The sequence below is a fragment of the Labrus mixtus genome, chromosome 24, assembly GCF_963584025.1.
Source record: "Labrus mixtus chromosome 24, fLabMix1.1, whole genome shotgun sequence".
Taxonomy (NCBI): domain Eukaryota; kingdom Metazoa; phylum Chordata; class Actinopteri; order Labriformes; family Labridae; genus Labrus; species Labrus mixtus.
The window spans coordinates 4,110,491-4,127,968 of NC_083635.1; the positions used below are offsets into that span (position 1 = coordinate 4,110,491).

A 17,478-nucleotide genomic window follows, 5' to 3' on the forward strand; every position below is an offset into this window, starting at 1 on the left:
TGTGGCATAAATAAGTGAAACAAAAGCTTTATCGTAGACGCCAGAATACTCCCTTCAATTCATTCAATTTCTACAAAGAAACATTACTTAAAGCCAGTTCTGACTGGAATACAGGCAGTGCTTCAGGAGTGCAAAAACTGCCCACGAGTCTTCGCACCTTAGTGCACATGGAGCGAGTTCATCCGTTTAAAAACCACAAAAATGCTCCGACTCTAATGACATCACTTAGCAGTCAGTGAGGGTGTCTGGGCAAAGCTTTGTCTCCAGGCAAAACAGTCAGTGAATGCAATAAGCCATTGATAGCTAGCAAATAAAAGCATTTTATTGGTTATAAATTGTGTCGGACCATTAAACTTTATGTTTTTCCTGAGTGACATTACTCCGAGTTGAGCCAACAGGAGAGACAGCGAAAAGACATCTGATAGTCCCATTTTGTCTGGATTTAAACTTGTTAACATCCAGTTAAATGAAAGACATGAGACTCCATTGGGAATATAATGTGTTCTGGCTCTTGGGATAAAAAAAAAAGAAAGAAAATGCTCAGCCTGGCAAAATGTCAAAAATTTGTGTTGAGCTCTTTTGTTTGTTTCACATGCTGTATGTGCACAAACAGGTTCATACCAGTCCAAGAGAGCTCTGCAGGACTGTTTTTAGAGTTCCCACGTGGTGTTCGTGGGGGAAGATAAATGTAGAGGAGGCCAAGGGGAGGAATGCATTCAAAGCACCCTTAATTGAGCTGGATGGCCTGCAGTCAGATGCAGAGCGTCTCAACAAGGCCGGCGAGATCCTGAGATGTGCCTCACACGTACACACCGTTAAACTGGCTGCTTTGGCTCACAGCTTTCACGGTATCAATGCAGAGACAGTGGGAATTTGAAATGAAAGTCCCCTGGCTGTCAATGAAGGGGAAGTGCTCCCATGCTGAGGCCCACTGGGCCGACCATTGAACAGGGGAACATTCCTCAGTAATTCAGTTTGACCTGAACCCAATATTCTTGCTGAGGGTCACCGAATACTGAGCACCACATGCAGGGAGGAGGAAAAGTTGGGAAAATCGGATGTAGAGGAGTGAGAGGCAAAGTGACGGACAAGGGTTGGAGGAGTGAGAAGAAATATAAAAGCACATGTCAGTCTGATCTGCTAGAGTGGTCTTAATTTGGTTGATTGGGCCGGCGTTTAGAGTAGAACCAACACAGCATAGCAACTGGCATGCAACATTTGCTGTTGCAACTGAAGAACTTTTAACATCCATCCCTTACAGGGAATTTGGTATTACATGGCTTACAACAACATGTAGGCCATCTTCTGCTGTTCCTGTCTTGTGACTTTTAAATCACAACTGCTCAAATATAGGACACAGGATGTAGTATTGGAACGTGTTGCACAAACCGGAACATGGCGGGGGGGGGGGGGGGGGGGTAATAACGTGGGGAAAATGGTTGCACTGCAGAATGGTCGGGATGGAGAGAATTACAGTTTTAATTCTATAAAATCAAATCCCTGCACTTGGCAATCCTCTTATCCAGTAATCCCCAGGTAGGTTACAGAGGGCAGCAGGCTCAAACTGCCCAGTGCAGCAACACATCTGCCCATGTGGCGGGATGATATGACTGGCTGCTGCTCTGGTCCCTATAAAAGGCTTTCAACGGACACTGTTTGGACAAAAATATGGACCAAATGGCTAAACTGTTGCTTTGGTTAGTCCAGACAGTAATGGTGATTGCTGCTCAAAAACATGCCAAGTAGTCGCATACCAAGGTTAGGTTTTGTTTCGCTGTCTGAAAGGCTATAGATTCAGACTTAAAATGTATGTAAACATTATGTTAAGTTCATGAATTTATTCATGTGGTGCAATCGTGGGGAAGACATTTCCCTCAGGTCATATGTTTCAATGACAAAAACACCAGATCCTACAAGTTAGGAGCAACATTCCTTGTTTACCCTGTGGTATGCCTGGAGAACTCACAGTTTGAAGCAACTACAGTGGCAGTTTTGGGACTTCCAGTGGTACTAGTGTGTAACTTTTTTTGGAAAAGGGCAATCCAATGACAGATTTGTAGGGTGTCATAAGGAAACAGTACTTTGGTTTACCATGTTATTTGACAATTGTTGGTTCTTGGGCCTCTCCATCCATCGGGGTTTACAGTCATAAAGCATCCTCTACATGGCAGATGCTATTTTTGCTCTTGTGTTGGGAAGCACCAGTTCCCAAGGCAAAAAAAACTCAGAAAGACAGAGAATGGCATTTCTTTCTGGCACTTTGACAACATCCAGCAAGAGAGTGATGATACCTCCCATACGCTCCCATGCTCACATTTACATGTTTCCTCACAGTTCTGTTTTTAGACATAGCAACTCTAACTACAAATATAATGCCAACATGTCCAGAACACTACATGTGGTATCTTTGGTGAGTTGGTTACAACCACCCTTGCCTCTTTCTGAGCACTATAAATATGGCTGAGTGCGAGGAAAGACCCCTGACCTGCCGTGACATTGACATATGGACACTGGTGCTGCAGTACTTCACGCCACATTTAAAGTGAGCTGCAGAGAAGCTGATCATAACAGAGAGGCTCTATACCCATAATCCATATTCTCCACCACATATCCACACCCAGTTCAGCACCAGTCATTTCAGTGTGGGATTAGTGGGCTGGGTAGAAAATCTTAATCTGCTTGAGAGAGAAGAAAAGGAGCAGTGGGAAAGAAAAGCATGCATTCCTGCACATACAAATCCCCTGCAATGCTCGATTGTTTTACCTCTGCTAAAACGACGGGTATCCATTTCCTACAGCTATCAATCAGAATAAAAGTGGTTTACGCAGCGCCCTGGCCCCATGCTGTTGCCACTGGCAACAGGACACGCGATTCCCCCTTTGCAACTGGCTAATCAGGCTCAGTGCAAATCAGACATCATCCTCTGCACATGTGTGTATGAAAAAACGCTGCCTCCTCAGGGGATTTACAGGAAAATTGCGGCTCACGTCAAAGTAAAGACGGCTGAATGAGGTGCAGCCCGAGGAAAGAAATCATTAAGCCTCGTTGAATCAGGCGCCAGCCAAAAGCATTCTTCTGACAACAGAGAAGTATGTCACGTATGAAAAGATATCCTCACACCGAGACAGTGCATATCAATCAAACAAGACACTTGCCCTTGCATTAAACATGATGCAATCTTTGGGATTCCATATACGCTGATGACTGTCCGCTTCTTACCCTGCTGGAGATGCAGCATCCTGGTGCATTCAGAGGACACGCATGGTAATCCACCAGCACGCTCTCCTCCTGCTCTGCAGCTGCTACCCACTGATCCGGCTGACGATAAAGTTTACATCCACAGCACAGCACTGCCGGCTCTACACTGCTCCCTGCCTCTCTACTTGACTGAAACCCAACTACCTCTTTTCTCCTCTCTCTCTCCTTTCTACGTTCCCTCAAGCAATCAAAACCTTTGCCTCCCTCTCCTCTTCTACTCCTCGTTGCTTCTGTCCTCTACTCTCTCCCTGTCTCTCTCAATCTAGCAACATGCGTTGACTCTCCCGACACTGCTTCCCTCTCCCCTTCCCTTCTTCACGCTACATACGCTCTCCCTCTGCACTACGCTTTCTCTCACTAACACACACGCTCAGAGGCTCCTCTTCACACACAGCGCTGTGTGCCTCCCCCTGCCCACCCCGCCTCCAGGCTTTATCTATCCTCAGACTGTTCCTCTCCTCAGTCTGTCTCTGCTTCTATCTCTCTCTCTCATTCTGTCCAGCACTGGGTCTCTCTCTCTCTAGGTCTCTCTGTGGCTGCGTCCCTCCTCCTCGGGCTTGCGGGACGTTTAACATGTGTTCAGGGAGACGGCTGCCTCTCTGAAGGTGGCTCTTTCCTCAGGGGAGGAGAAGCGAGGAGGTTGGAGTGGGGGTTTTGGACAGAAGGAGGAGGAGTTTTTTGGAGGGTGACAACAGTATCGAGGGGGGTTTAACTACAGCGTGAGCGTGAACAGGCAAGAGGCAGTTGGCTTGTGATGGTCCACTAACTGGACCAGAGATGGAGAGGAAAAAAAGACTCTTAAAACAAACTAGATGATGTGTCAACGAAACACTTTTGCATTAAATACATTTGAAATAAGAGGGATAAAACCTGTGAGCATGGTGTCAGACTTAGTGGGCCAGGTGATGGAGGTCCTTACATTCTTGGGAATTGTTGCATAAATTGGCCATGACTGTTGGACTGGTCATCTCTGGAAAGTTGACAGAAATGATCGGCTCAGCTCCCAACTTCAGTGTTTAGCAGGTGTTGGGAAAAGTGGTTAAAAATACAATTTTGTTCGAAGAATATTTTTATAAACCGATCTTTACTTCGCCCTAAACGAAGCCAACATTCCCAATCCCCAGGAGTGAGCTTCATCAAATGATTTCTGGTGCACAAATCTGAAAGAATGAACAGCCCATTTTCATCCAGACAAGGATAGAGCTTTTGGAAGACAATGCAAAGAAAGAAAAAGAAGGCACCAAGAAAAGACAGATAGGGACAACCGAGGAAGAGTTCAAGACCAAGGGGGAGCGAAGGAGTGTATCTGAATGCCAGGGAGGGGAAAAAAGGACTGAGAGAGAATAAGGGAGCAAAGTGCTTGGGTCTGCTTGGGCAGGAGTGACAGTCCAGGCTCCAGCCCATCTGCCGCAATCACAATCAGTCTCAGCTGAATGGCTGTGACAAACTGCAGCCTGGAGCCCGCAACCTCAACCAGGCAGGACGCCTGAGAGGGCTGAGGGAGATGAGAGAGGGGGGATGAAGAGGCAGAAAAGAAGGGGAAGGGGGGGGGGGGATACTCTCTATTGTCTGGTTCCCAATAGGACCAGTGCGAGAGAGGGCGGACACCGGAGGGGTGAAAAGGGGAATTAAAAGGGTCCTGGTGACAGGAGCGCTCAGTTAAAGAGGGGAAAGAAAGGACGGGGCTGACTTAGAGCCAGGGCCATCACTGCCACTTTGCCCTGCATTCACTGTCACTAATGTCCTAAATGAACAATGACACTAACCATGTGAGAAAATTAGTTTGCCTGAGAGTGGAAAAAGGGGGGGGGGGGGGGGGTCTGCTAGAGAACTCAAAGTTGAGATCAACATGAAAGGATGAGTCGTCCCTTGCAGGGTTGGAGGGTTGATTATTTCATGCTGGGAAATCTGGCGTCATCCAACAGCGTTCATAAAAAATTGACATGTCCTGTCGTGTTTTCGTTATCAGATGCCTCATGAAGCTGGCTTTCACATTCCCATTTGTCCTCATAAAACCCAGAAAGATTCATGATGCCTGATTATTGCATTTATGAGCAAAATGTCATGCAGGGGGTGTAATTGTGTTTATCATAAGCACAGCTGCCTCAAAAAAAAAAAAGACATCTGAATACAGAGCGAGCGTGATTTGATTCTAAGAGCAGGTGGTCACCATTGTCCCATTTGGGTAAAAAAGACAAATGGAGGCTTGAGTCAGCAGTAACACTAACATATGCCGCATAATCAAGAAATATTGAGGGCAGTGGTCCATGTTAATTTGATCAAGGGGCGTGAGGTGAACTGTTGAGCGATGACTCTTTTCTGTTTCAAGGCGACCGACACACAACAGCGTTTGAGAGCAGTGGTTCTTGGTGTCAGAAATAGCAGCACCCTCTTTCCTCCAAGCAGGAAGCAGGCGATATTTGTATCGCCTGCTTCACTTTCTTTCACTTTAACTTCTTAATGAGAGTCTTGTGCGTGGGTGTGTTTACACACAACACATATATGGGTGTATATAGGTTCTTTCAGGCCCAATCAAGCCCATTGTATCTGTAAATACACTGAGCGGTGTGTCTGTATTTGTAATAATAATTTGCCTGTAAGTGTGTGAGTGTGTGTGTGTGTGTGTGTGGACCCTGTGTGCCGAGTGATCTGCTGAGCTCATTAAGGCGCTGCTTATTGCTCTGCCAGGGGTGTCAGTGACAGATTCCACTGTTTGGAAACACTCGGCCGCCCACACAGCCAGCCTGGCTCCACCACTGTCACACACACATGCACACACACACTTAAGCTAGGTTAGCATTCCACAGGGAGGGGGTGGTTGGGGGGGGGGGGGGGGGTTAGCAGGGAGACAGGACGGTGCTGGGACAGTGGCCTGGGGGACGGCGGGTCGATATGGATTTGTAATGGGGTGCAGGGTGGTCTGAGGGAGAGGGATGCTCATGACTGTTATTGGACATGTGTGAGTGCATGATAGTGTGCACACAAAAGGAGTGTAAGCACCTTTGACCAGCGGTGTGTAGTGGTCCAGGTTTAAGGACTGCTGGTGGCTGTGGTATTGCAGTGCTGGAAGGACTATCTGAAGGGAAAGTAACGATTCAAGACTGAAAAACACTTACAAGCAGGAATCTTGTTACAATCACAACAGTTCAGGGAAATATTCCTTCATGGCTTAAGAAGAATACATCAGTGTATGATTCAAGCTGGACCTTTTGTTGCATATTTCATCATAGTTCAGTCTTTGGCTTCAGGCTGTCTGTAAAGTATCGATTCTGAAGAATGCAAAACAGCATTTGCAATTCAAGTCTTTTCAAATGATTTTGGATGCTTCAGTCTATTCCAATTAAGCACATTTTGCAAGCTTTTTCAAAATGTTCTGAAATCTTCAACACAGGGCAATGCATATATTTGTGAAACATCCACTGACGCTATGGACTCACCAGTTAAACACAGGCAAGTGCACATTTTGAGCGCAAGAATTTAAAAACTCTAAATTGCATTTAACAAGAGTTCAAGTGATACTCCTTCATGCTTCAAGCTTTTAAACGCAAACTGGACTTATTGGTGCATAATGCAAAGTCAACATGTGCAATTGAAGTCTTGCATTATTTTGGATTCTAGCATGTATTGTAATTTATATTTTTTTTTTAGGAAGTATACTTGCACAAAATGTAACAAGGCAACGTGCAGGTTCCTCCAAAAAGGTCATACCAATAGGAGTAAAGTACTTGTAAACATGAATGTACAAACATCCTCTCAGTGAATTGCCCAGGGTTTCAGCCATCAGCCACACTTTTCGTCCATGACATTAATCCCCTGCAGCTTGATCACAGATGAGTGACCAGGGGCGGGGGGGGGGGGGGGGGGAGGCCGGGGCGTGTTACTTGAGCTGATTACCCAACCAGCCGATCCTGTCTTCTAGGTGTGTGTTCCGAGACAGGCATTAATCACACAGTGGGGGAAAAGAAGACAAACCCTGTTTTCCTTCCCGTCCCTCCAGCACCCTATAGTCGATTAGCACGTATGCAGTGTTTAAGCTTACGCTTCTGAGAACAGTCATTTAAAGTCTGATACAACTGCAGGAAAAGTAACGGGTGTAAAACCATTTGGAAGCAGATCAGAGGTACGATGAGTGGGGAGATCCATGCAGGAGATGTTTAGCTGTCAACATGGCGAGACCCTTTTAGGGAGGGGTAAGGGGAGGGTGGGTCTGCATCAAGACGAGCAGAGGAAATGCCAAGCAGCATGTTTGTTTACCAAACACAGCCTGCTCAGGATCTACACAAACGCCCAGACAGATGCAAATCACAAGACAAGTCACGCCGAGCCCCTCCAGAGACTGCGTGTGTGTGTGTGTGTGTGTGCGCCAGAGAGTGTCCATATGTGTGTCGTTTAACTTCTGTGTGGCAAGATGAAGTACAACGCAAGCGATAATGCACCTCCGTCATGTTTCATTAAGCAGGGGGATGGGGGCGGAACGGTAAGGAACGGGGATGGTGGTCCGGCGAGACTTCATCAGCAGGCAAGTTTTTTTTTTTTCCCCTCTTTGTGCAACTCAGGAAATGCTCATCAAGACTGGAATGAGCAGGATTAACACTGATGGAGTTAATCTTTAATTAATCTTCAGTTAATCTTAAAGAATTACTTTAACATTCCTCTGGTGATTATGGTAAACAAGTGGGACTATTATACCCCGGCTAATTTCACTGGAATCCCTCTATCTCACACCAGTGGTTCTGTTGGATGTATTTTTCCAAATGAGCACCACATTTTTTATCACAAAAGCCCTTTGTTTCCTGTCACAGGGATGTCCTTGATTTGGGACTTTTTTCCACAAGCGTTTCAATGCTAATGTCGAATAATGTTCCATCCATTTATAGTGCCACAGAGGAACCAAAAGGAAAGAAATGTGACATTATTTTTAATGGTTTAGTCGTCTTAAACTCAATGTTTTAGCGATAAACAGGCTGAAACAAGACAATACACTATATAAAATGGAGTAAACCCAACAACCACAGCACCTGCGCTGTCTAAAAGTCGATGTTTGAAGAGTAAACTAAGGTTGAAATACCGTATTTTATCATACAATTTATATCTAGATATAGAGAGCCAACATGAATCAAACATCAGCACAGCACTTGGCAACATTTAGCAAACAAGCAGTGTTAAGTAAAAACGTCCTTTAAACAGACAGAAACCTCGAGCACAACCGGACTCATGCTGGACCGCCATCTGCCTTGTTTACAATATCTATGATGTCATGAACCAATGAAATAGCAGTTTATTGAAGTCAAAAGCCAATATACTTTAACACTGGCCAATAACGCAACCAAACAGGAAGTCCATTTCTTGTTAGCTGTCATTTTATATATCCCACTGTGGCGATATGTTGTCTTGTATTCTTGAAAAAGAGAGATTTTTATCAGCACTGATTGAACACCTGATTGTATAAATCATACCAACTGACTCAGACCCTTTTAAGAATGAAATGTTGTGAATTTCACACATTTTCACCCCTTCCTGTTCCCTCAGATAGATAATAGGATGTTGTTCAAAGCGCCCCGAGCTGGAGGTAAATAGCGTGGATGCAACCACTGTGACTTGCACCAGCCTAAACCACACAGGATCTATCAACAATCCTAACCACACACAGGAGCTACGGCTCGTCTTATCTCCAAGTGAGGGTGTTTTCTGCAGCACACACACACACATCAGTCAAAATAACTGCACGCTTTCTTGAGCGTAGAAAGACATCCTCGCACATTCTCCCCAAAGCTGATCGTGATAAAACAAAAATCTTTTCATTGCACAATGGCAAGAGGAACTCAGCTGAAGTTAATAGACCTGAATGTTGTGCGAAGTACCATTTAATGAAGCTGAGTGACTGGATTCAGATAAAAAAAATACATTATTCAGAGCTAATTAAAGTAGTTTTTCCAGCAGCACAAGGCATTAAAATTAGTGCCTGAGAACTCACTTAGACAAACAAGTGGTGGTAATTAGCTATTATGCAACACTGAAAAAGACTCTTAAACACAACTAATTGCTTCTAGGAATGCAGATAATACCCCATTCAATCCAAATGCCAAGACGACGTGTCACAAGTCCTATAAAACATTGTGTATCCATGTTGTGAAACCACTGGAACAACAAAATGTTTATTACGAAACTATCTGCAGGGGAATGCTAGCACCATTGTGCTTAGTTTATATTTCAAGAATAAGTGCACCAGACAGATGCTTAACCTTGGATGCAGCAGTAAAAAAAAAAAAAAAAAAAACATGAAGGCTTATGGTGAATGATATCTGGATCCATTGGCTGGAGAGGGGGGGTAGCTACAGCATATCATAGTTAAAGTGCTCTTATCCAGTGTGCATGGGAACGCAGCGCTGCCACCAGCTATGAAACGACCTTGAGGGAGCATCAATAAAAAGCTTCATTAACCCATTCGATTAACCTCGTCCTCTCATAAGCGCCATAAAAACTGATGCACGTATCTTAACCCGGCCTGGACGTTGTGCACGATTCAGGGGCTGGAGAGTTTACAGGACTCCGGAGAGAGAAGTGGGTTCCCGGACTAGACGGACTCAGTGAATCTTCAGCAAGATAAAGTGGCAAGCGTTGAGTTGTGTCCCAGGACACTGGCGGCGGCACTTCCTTGACTAATTGCTTTGAAGAGTTCATCCTCAAGTTAAGAGTTACAGCATGACAAGAATAGATTAACTTGACGCTAACAACGAGGTTTACTATTATGCTAATCAACCACATTTTAAAATCCTAACACTCCCTACATTAGCAGTAGGCTAGCTGTTACATGAGTGATTTCAACCCATTGAGTGCCACTGATTTGAGAAAAGGGACAAAGTCTCAAAGTTGTGAGTTATTTAAGTCGTTAGGATCGATGGAGATTTATTGGCAAGTTGTGCAAAACCGCTTGTCTCGATGGAGCTCCTCTTCCATTAAAAATGAAATGAAATGGAATTTAGCAGCAAGGAAGGAGAGAGAATCACAGAGAGGAGGAAGAAAAAGAAGAATCTTGAGGAAAAAGCACCCCCAGATCTTTTTCAAATGTCTTATTTACCAAATTCCTCCAGTGCCTTAAGGCTCAGATGTAGGTTTCATGTATTGATTTATTTTCAAACTGACTGCTCCTTTGAGATATTCTGGGCTCCTAAAGTGACCTCTAATGGACGGATTAGGCTCAGTGCACACAAATATACTTTGGGAGTGTATTAGATCTCTTTGGAGCTTAACATGATCAAATTATTGCATTAGAACGGTCAATTTATCCAATTAAAGTTGTAAAATGCGTCGCTTTCGCCCAAGCGAGACGGGCAGATCCTTGGAGCGTTGGATGGTTTGCGGGGAGGCTGAACCCTATCCACGTCCTCATCGACTGAACAGGCCTCGCCACATACTTCAGTCGAGGATTACAGCCTTTCATCTTGCGCAGACTGCCTGCAGCACTCAGGCGTCTTTGAGGCATTGTAGAAACATCAGCATGGTCCAGATTTGTAGAGTTGTGTCCCAGCTTCGTGTTCCTGTGGTCTTTACTCTTGGGTGCTAACTCGCACAAATTTCCTTCCTTCTAGATTGACCTCATAGGACGGCAAGGACATTTTCCTCAAACAGTGTCTTCTTATTTATAGAAAGTTAGGGAACACTCAAAGCCACTCAGAGAGCTTTATGAGACATTTTTAAGTCTAAGTCGAAAATGATTGTTGCCGTTTTATTTGCTAATGTGATTAGCTGCTAATCTCATAAACAATTAGGAAAATATGGAATAAACTAATCCCAATGAGATTTTAATAAACAACAAATGCAGTCAGTTTCTTTGGATTGCTTTAAACCCACAAACTTAAGTCGCAAATACAAATATTCTCTAAAATGGCGAGGGCAAATGGGAATAAATGTTGAGCATTTCCAGGACAAAACTGGTCAATTTTCAATTCTACCCACAGGCATTTTAACGCACACAAAGAAAGTCCCATTACCTATAATCCCCCAGCTAAACGCACATCTGATCTGACCTCCACTTTCCCTCTCTGCTGTGTTTGTAGCACAGTTGCTCTATGAACATGACAAATAGCTTATTGATCAGCAGATGTTGTTGCTAATGTCCTTTCGGCTTGGGCTGCAGCTGCAACCTGTCCTAAGCCCTGTGGATCTCCAGCTGAGTCCCCCTGCTCCCCCTCCCAACACACCTCCCAGTATCTCAGAGTGGGGCCCCCTGCCTGCCTCCTCATCCCTCCTGTCCCCCCCCCCCACCCTCTAAGGTGTTGAAGGGGTCCCAGACGAATGCCATCTGCTCCACCAGGCAGGTGAGGACAACTTCAGGCATTGCAATCTAATACTGGCAACACTCGGCCCACTAAAAACAAGGTCAAAAGAAGATTCAGGGAAAAACAGACAAGTAAAGGGAAATAAAAATGGGTGGAAGCAGAGAGTGGAAAAAAAAATCTAATCTACATTGTTTTAATCCACAGGGAAGATTACACAGTCACGGTGCCTTGACACAGCAGCTTGTCAGAAAGAGGTCATGCAAACTCACTCCCCACCCGTCATGCTTTTTAGCGCCGCAGAGCATCCATATGTCCCTCCCATGCATGTCTGTCACTCAGCACAAGTCTTTAATAAACTCCACTTTCCACGGTACAACTGTCTGTGGACTCGCCTCTGTTTCAATGCCAACTCTAATGACACTGCAGACACTTAAAAAGACATTTGCAAACACTGCAAATGAATGATGAATAAGTGGAAACCCCGGGGTCAGCGTCCTACTGTACGCAGCATCTAGTGTTGCCAAATTTGGATTTGCTCCATCTGATGTTGACACTGCGCCGTGGAGCTTTTGTTTCCGTCTGTCAAGGACGTGGTCACATTGAATAGAGGGAGCAGGAAAGCCCGGCCAGCATCCCACTGGGGTTTTGTGCTTCATCGAGCGATGATGCTGCGACTGAGTGCTCGAGAGTGTGTGTGTGTGAGTGTCTGTGTGAGCACGCAAGGGTGTTGAGGATATGGCAGATGTTTATGAGGTGAATAAAAAACAAGTTGAACTTTTCCATTTGTAAGTAGTCAGCACCTGTAGGTTGGAAATGTGGCTGCAAATTTTGAGAAAAATCTATTGTTTCAAAGTTCATCAAGATATTTTAGTGTAGTTATGATCCAAGCTCTTTTCAGCTGTTGTCCTTAATAAAAAATTAACTACAAACTACAAGAGATATGGCGCAAAGCTCAGATATTTTGTGAGTTAATCCTTCTTGAAGTCTCAGAATCACCCTGAACCAACCACAACCAAGAAATCGTACTCCCCAACAGCAGCATATGTGAGTCACCTCATGTTCTAAAAGAGTAGCCTTGTTTAAAAAGAAGTCATAATTGTCAGATCCGTGTCCCTCGTCAGTGTGAAACTACCCAATAAGATGATACAATGGGAGACGTGAATGCAACGGGTCAGTGGGTTATGAAGAAGGGATGCAGAGAACTCGAGGAATTTAAGGCCTCTTCTTTCTTTTCTTGACGGATTGATGGGCCCCATATTCTGATGGGTGGAGGGAGACATCTATGGTGTCGTGATCTCCTTCTTAATGAGGAGGAGGAGGAGGCGTTTTTCTGACTTGCGGTCTATGTTTTAGCAGAACAAAAGCCCTTGTGGAGTAATTCATCACTGTCGGCACTCTGAATTGACCAACACTGGAAAGTACAAATCCAGCCTGGTGGTATGTTGTTTTATAAAAACTATGTGGTTCAAAGGGGAGGGATTTCCAAAGCCCTGCATGAATATGTTTAGGTTTCTTTGCAATGGCTATAGGGTTGCATCCGCCCAGAAGTTCCTGCAGCAGTGCTAGATCCTGTTGGAGACAAAAGAAAGCACTGGTGCTCAATGGAAGCTGGTTTTGTCTTTGCATTGAGCACCTGCCCTCAGCAAAACACCAACCGCAAAACCTGCAGTAACCAGCATGTGATGGACTCTTATCTGATCGTCAGTTTGAAAGGAAGCCCTTCAGACGACAAATCCTACTTCAGGTTTGACGGAAGTTTGCACCATACGGCTTCTCACTTATTCCACTGAAGCATATCCAGCTTTCAACGGGCAAAGTACAACACTCTGAGGTCTAAAGAACAAAGACAAATCACCATTCAAGGCCAAATGTCGTCAACATTTTAGATCTTAAGACCAATGCCTATTCAATATGAATGCTAGCAGCTTTAAAGACACAGGTGGTAGAAGATACTTTTCAGGACATTTAAATAGTTCTAGGGATACATCCTCTGGGCACCATGAATATATCTTTTTCAGTTTTTGTTCGTGTAAAACCACAAGAGTCTAGACAACGGTCAACAGCTGTCTCTCTCACCACAATTCTGCATTTCTGTATCATTGTCTGTATTAACATAAAAATGGTAACAAACCAAGATTAAAATGTTGGATTTGGTACAAGTTCATGGCTTTGAACCCCTTGGTCCATTGGTCCCATCATGGTCAGCCCCCACAATGACATTTTTATCTCTCTCTGTAGCTATTAGGTCACTCTGGGTGTCACCAAAGATGACTCCCCTGTCTTGTAAAGAAAGGTGGGGATGACATAGACGAGGGGGTCATTCCTTTACACATCACTTCCTTTATTAACGGGCTGCCCTGGCCTAGTAAAGGGGATGGTCAGTGGTCATCTATTCCCCCCAAACACCCACCCTGAGACCCCTTTCCCCCCTGTTTCCAACCCCCAGCCCCTCACTGCTCAATCAGGGGGAAAATTACTTGGAGCCGGGGGAATACAGCTCCATTGAGATGGAGAGAGGGTGGTACAAAAGAGGGTGAAGTTTAAAAAATTGTCTCTTTTTTGAATGGGCGCAGTGCATCACTGGAAAAGCTAGGAGGATAGGAGCATGGAGGGGACAAGGTCATTAGATTGGCATCTCCATAAGCTCTACATTTCCATTGTTTGGACAAATCCTCTCAAAAGACCTCCATGAGAAATGCCCCCAGTCAACCCCACACTGGGACCAGAGTATCCCCCTTTGTCTGCCACTTCTTAGTGTGCTTCCAACACAAAAAGCATTTCTCAGGAAGAGCGTACAAAGCTTGTCTCAGACTCAAAACTAAACAACATTGTTCTGCTGCCTCTGGTCGGGAATGGATTGCAGGCAGCTGCTGATGTCCGGGAGCAATGAAACATCTGCCCAGTAATCTTAAGACCCTCTTACCTTCGGACGTTCCGTCGCTCCTCCTCAAGCTGTTTGAGAAGCTCGTCGATGCATTTGTTGGCGTCCATGTATTCCTGCCAAGAAGAGATGGGAAAAGCCAAGAGTAAACAATGGAGTCAGTGTGCAAACATAGGGAATATAGGTTAATTGGAAACACGGGCAGATTTCAAGCATGGTCTTCATCTTAAACATTATCAGCTGAGCCAAGAAATAACAACAATGAACATCTATTCATCAAATACAGGCATGCAATGTCGTAAAATCCTTACTGGACTGAGCATTTCCTCCACTTGGGCTTTCATAAATGTGTGAAGAATGGCGAAAAAACAGCAAAAGTCCTTTTGCAAAGGTGAGACTAATCAGTTTAGTCTCTCCTTCTCTTTCTCCTCTCCCTGTGTGTAACTCCAGAAGCACCTCTGGGTAACTTCTAACGGCTGGCCCAGGAGCGAGCCCAGCTGTGTAATGTCAGCTGGGAATAGCCCACACTCGCAAAATGTGTGCTACTGAGTTACAGCACGGTCGAAATGAGCTAAGGCTAAGAGCAGAATGGAAAAAACAGATGTCAGAGTTTCTTGGCCGGGGCCTAATGATTTGCCTGTTAGTGGTGCGACTATGCAAAGCAGAAAGGGGGGGAGTGCAACGGTAAGAAATAGGCCACATAGGCACCATACTTTAAGCAGCTGGGTTTGCAGACAGTTGAGGTCTACCTTCTACATAACACGGCCAGTTGTGACTTGCAGCTGTCATATGAGTGCGGTAAAGGTTCAAGACTAATTAATTATATGTTAGCTTGACAGCTCATGACGCATCTCTTGGGTAAACGGTTATCTCAGTGGGACAGATGCTCTCCATTGATTTCTAGACACTGTGGTCATGAGCTCGCGTAGTGTAATTGAATAATGGGGATTCCCATGAAGAGGTCACCAGGCCAGGAATCTCAGCCTGGAAGAAAACGCAGACATTTATTTTGTGCCCCTTCCTTCGCTGTATTCTTATCATCTACTACAACTGCAGCTCCCCTTTTCTGCCCCGAAGCATTTTATTCATATGCTGTGTTTGTAATCTCTAATTAGAAACCGGCAACAACAAAAAAAGCCAATCTAAGAAAACATAAACTGTTCTTTTGAAAAGGAACTTTTGAAACCAAAGGGAATTGGTAAACCAAACAAAGTTCCTGTGGTTTCAAATTTTCCGAAGACCCCTGTTGTTGTACCATGAAAATGAAAAATTAGCAACCTGTCAGGTCTTTATGGAAATGTGACTTTTGGAAAATAAGACATGAGAACAATGCACATATCTGGGGTAGCACATCTGCATTTGGGGGTTAGAAAATACCAGAGAAACACAACACAACAAACAAACAACTGAAAACCAGCTTGACTATATAATAGTCAAATGTAAAGGTTTATTCTGACTTCCCTCTGACCCAGCTTCAGGGTCCAAGCAGACTTTAAGTACTTCTGCTATCACTGCCTGTGCTTTTTTTAACCTGCGGCCCTGAGAGTAAACTTGAATTAGACCAGATGTTCACAAGCACAGGCTGCTGGTCTGAATTCAGTAAGTGCACTTGTTTTGTCTCCACCGCTCCTCTTTGGGTGCCGCTCTCCCACTGTTCCTTCTGAAGCAATTATCGCTCTTAATCTCACATCTGAGACCGCCAACTCAAGCCGTCCATCACCACCAGCTTGCCCCGGTGCCAGCAGAACATGGCAAATGCCCAGGCATCCTGCAGAGTCGCCAGTCAAGGGCACTCTGGGTGACCATTAGGCAAACAGGGCCGAAGCCAAAGCAAAGACAACGGATCGATGCTAAACAGCGTGGTGCCATATTTTCCAATTCCTGTGACACTTTGTGATATTTTGTAGCTCCAGAAACTAAAATGAAATAACAGCAACTCCTGATCTTTTCATCATCTCTTCAGTCATTGTGGTCATTTATTTTGACTCCACCAGTGTGACAAGTCTTTCATGTTTGGAAAGCCACCAATTACACTGTTAAACAACAGTGCCCCAAAGCCATCTGCTAGACTGAGATAGCCACAGCATGAACGGCACTCTCATCTTAGCTGAAAGGCCATTAGCTCTCAGCTCTCAATGTTCCCAAACTTGTACTTTACAATCTGCTCCAACCACAGCTAATCAATACCCAAAAACCCATAGTGAATGATCACATTTATGTTACTCTTTGAACCTTGGGGGATGGGATGAAGCCAGAAGCTGGAAAATAATTTTGCAGAATTGGTTCCTAACATGTTGACAAAATTTAGATTTTCTGTTTTAAAATTGTTTTAAAATTATGCAATCTTCGTTATTTTAATAATCGATAGTATTGAACAGTAACAAAGTATTAAAAAAAACGACATGTATTTCAGATGACAGGTGCAGTGGAGAGGAATGAATCCATCATATTTGCGTGCGAACTCCTGCACAATGTCTAAATTGCACAAATACGTACGCAACGCTAAAACATTGGCAACATATTTGTGCAATTTAGATTTAATGAAATAAGCATCTAAAAAAGGTGCAAGACACCGAGACCATTCATTCTCACTCTGCCACCTCATCAAGAAAATGTGTGACTCCCTTCTCAAGCAGACAAATACACCGTCTGGGGTTAAAACGTCTGTCTCCTAAAGACCATTAGCAACGCGATCCCATGATTATGGCTGCTGCACAAAGGGGAACCTTCTTCATGAAAGCCCCACGTCAGGGGAAATATTTACAGGCCACATCAAACATGGAGTAAAGCTGCCTAAGTCAGTGTTGTCATCACGCAGACCTCTCCTAATGACAGGGCACTGAAATAATCCTCAGCACACATGAAGGAATGCAGGGAATGCGGCATGCTTGTTGTCATGTGAAATGGAGGTGGGGGGGGATTTAGAGCATGACTCATGTATGTTGTGCCGTATGGTATATCTTCAGCCGGGCATTATTTCTGACGGTTTAACGGCGTGAGAGAAAGCTGCTGCATTCCGACGAGACCCAGGTACTCACGAGTAGAGTGAAAAACACACTG

General features: G+C 44.6%; 1 protein-coding gene across 3 annotated transcripts in view; it reads right to left on the minus strand.

The window, feature by feature from the left end:
- The window catches only part of LOC132959274 (nck-associated protein 5-like), a 124,072-nt gene that overhangs the window by 71,207 nt on the left and 35,387 nt on the right, over positions 1–17,478 (minus strand). For 2 of the 3 annotated variants that reach the window (XM_061032158.1, XM_061032159.1), the window contains one exon: positions 14,461–14,534. In XM_061032158.1, coding sequence (XP_060888141.1) covers positions 14,461–14,534 — 74 coding nt within the window. Of the gene's footprint in view, positions 1–3,219; positions 3,854–14,460; positions 14,535–17,478 lie in introns of those variants that run through there. The other variant, XM_061032160.1, reaches the window with a different exon arrangement.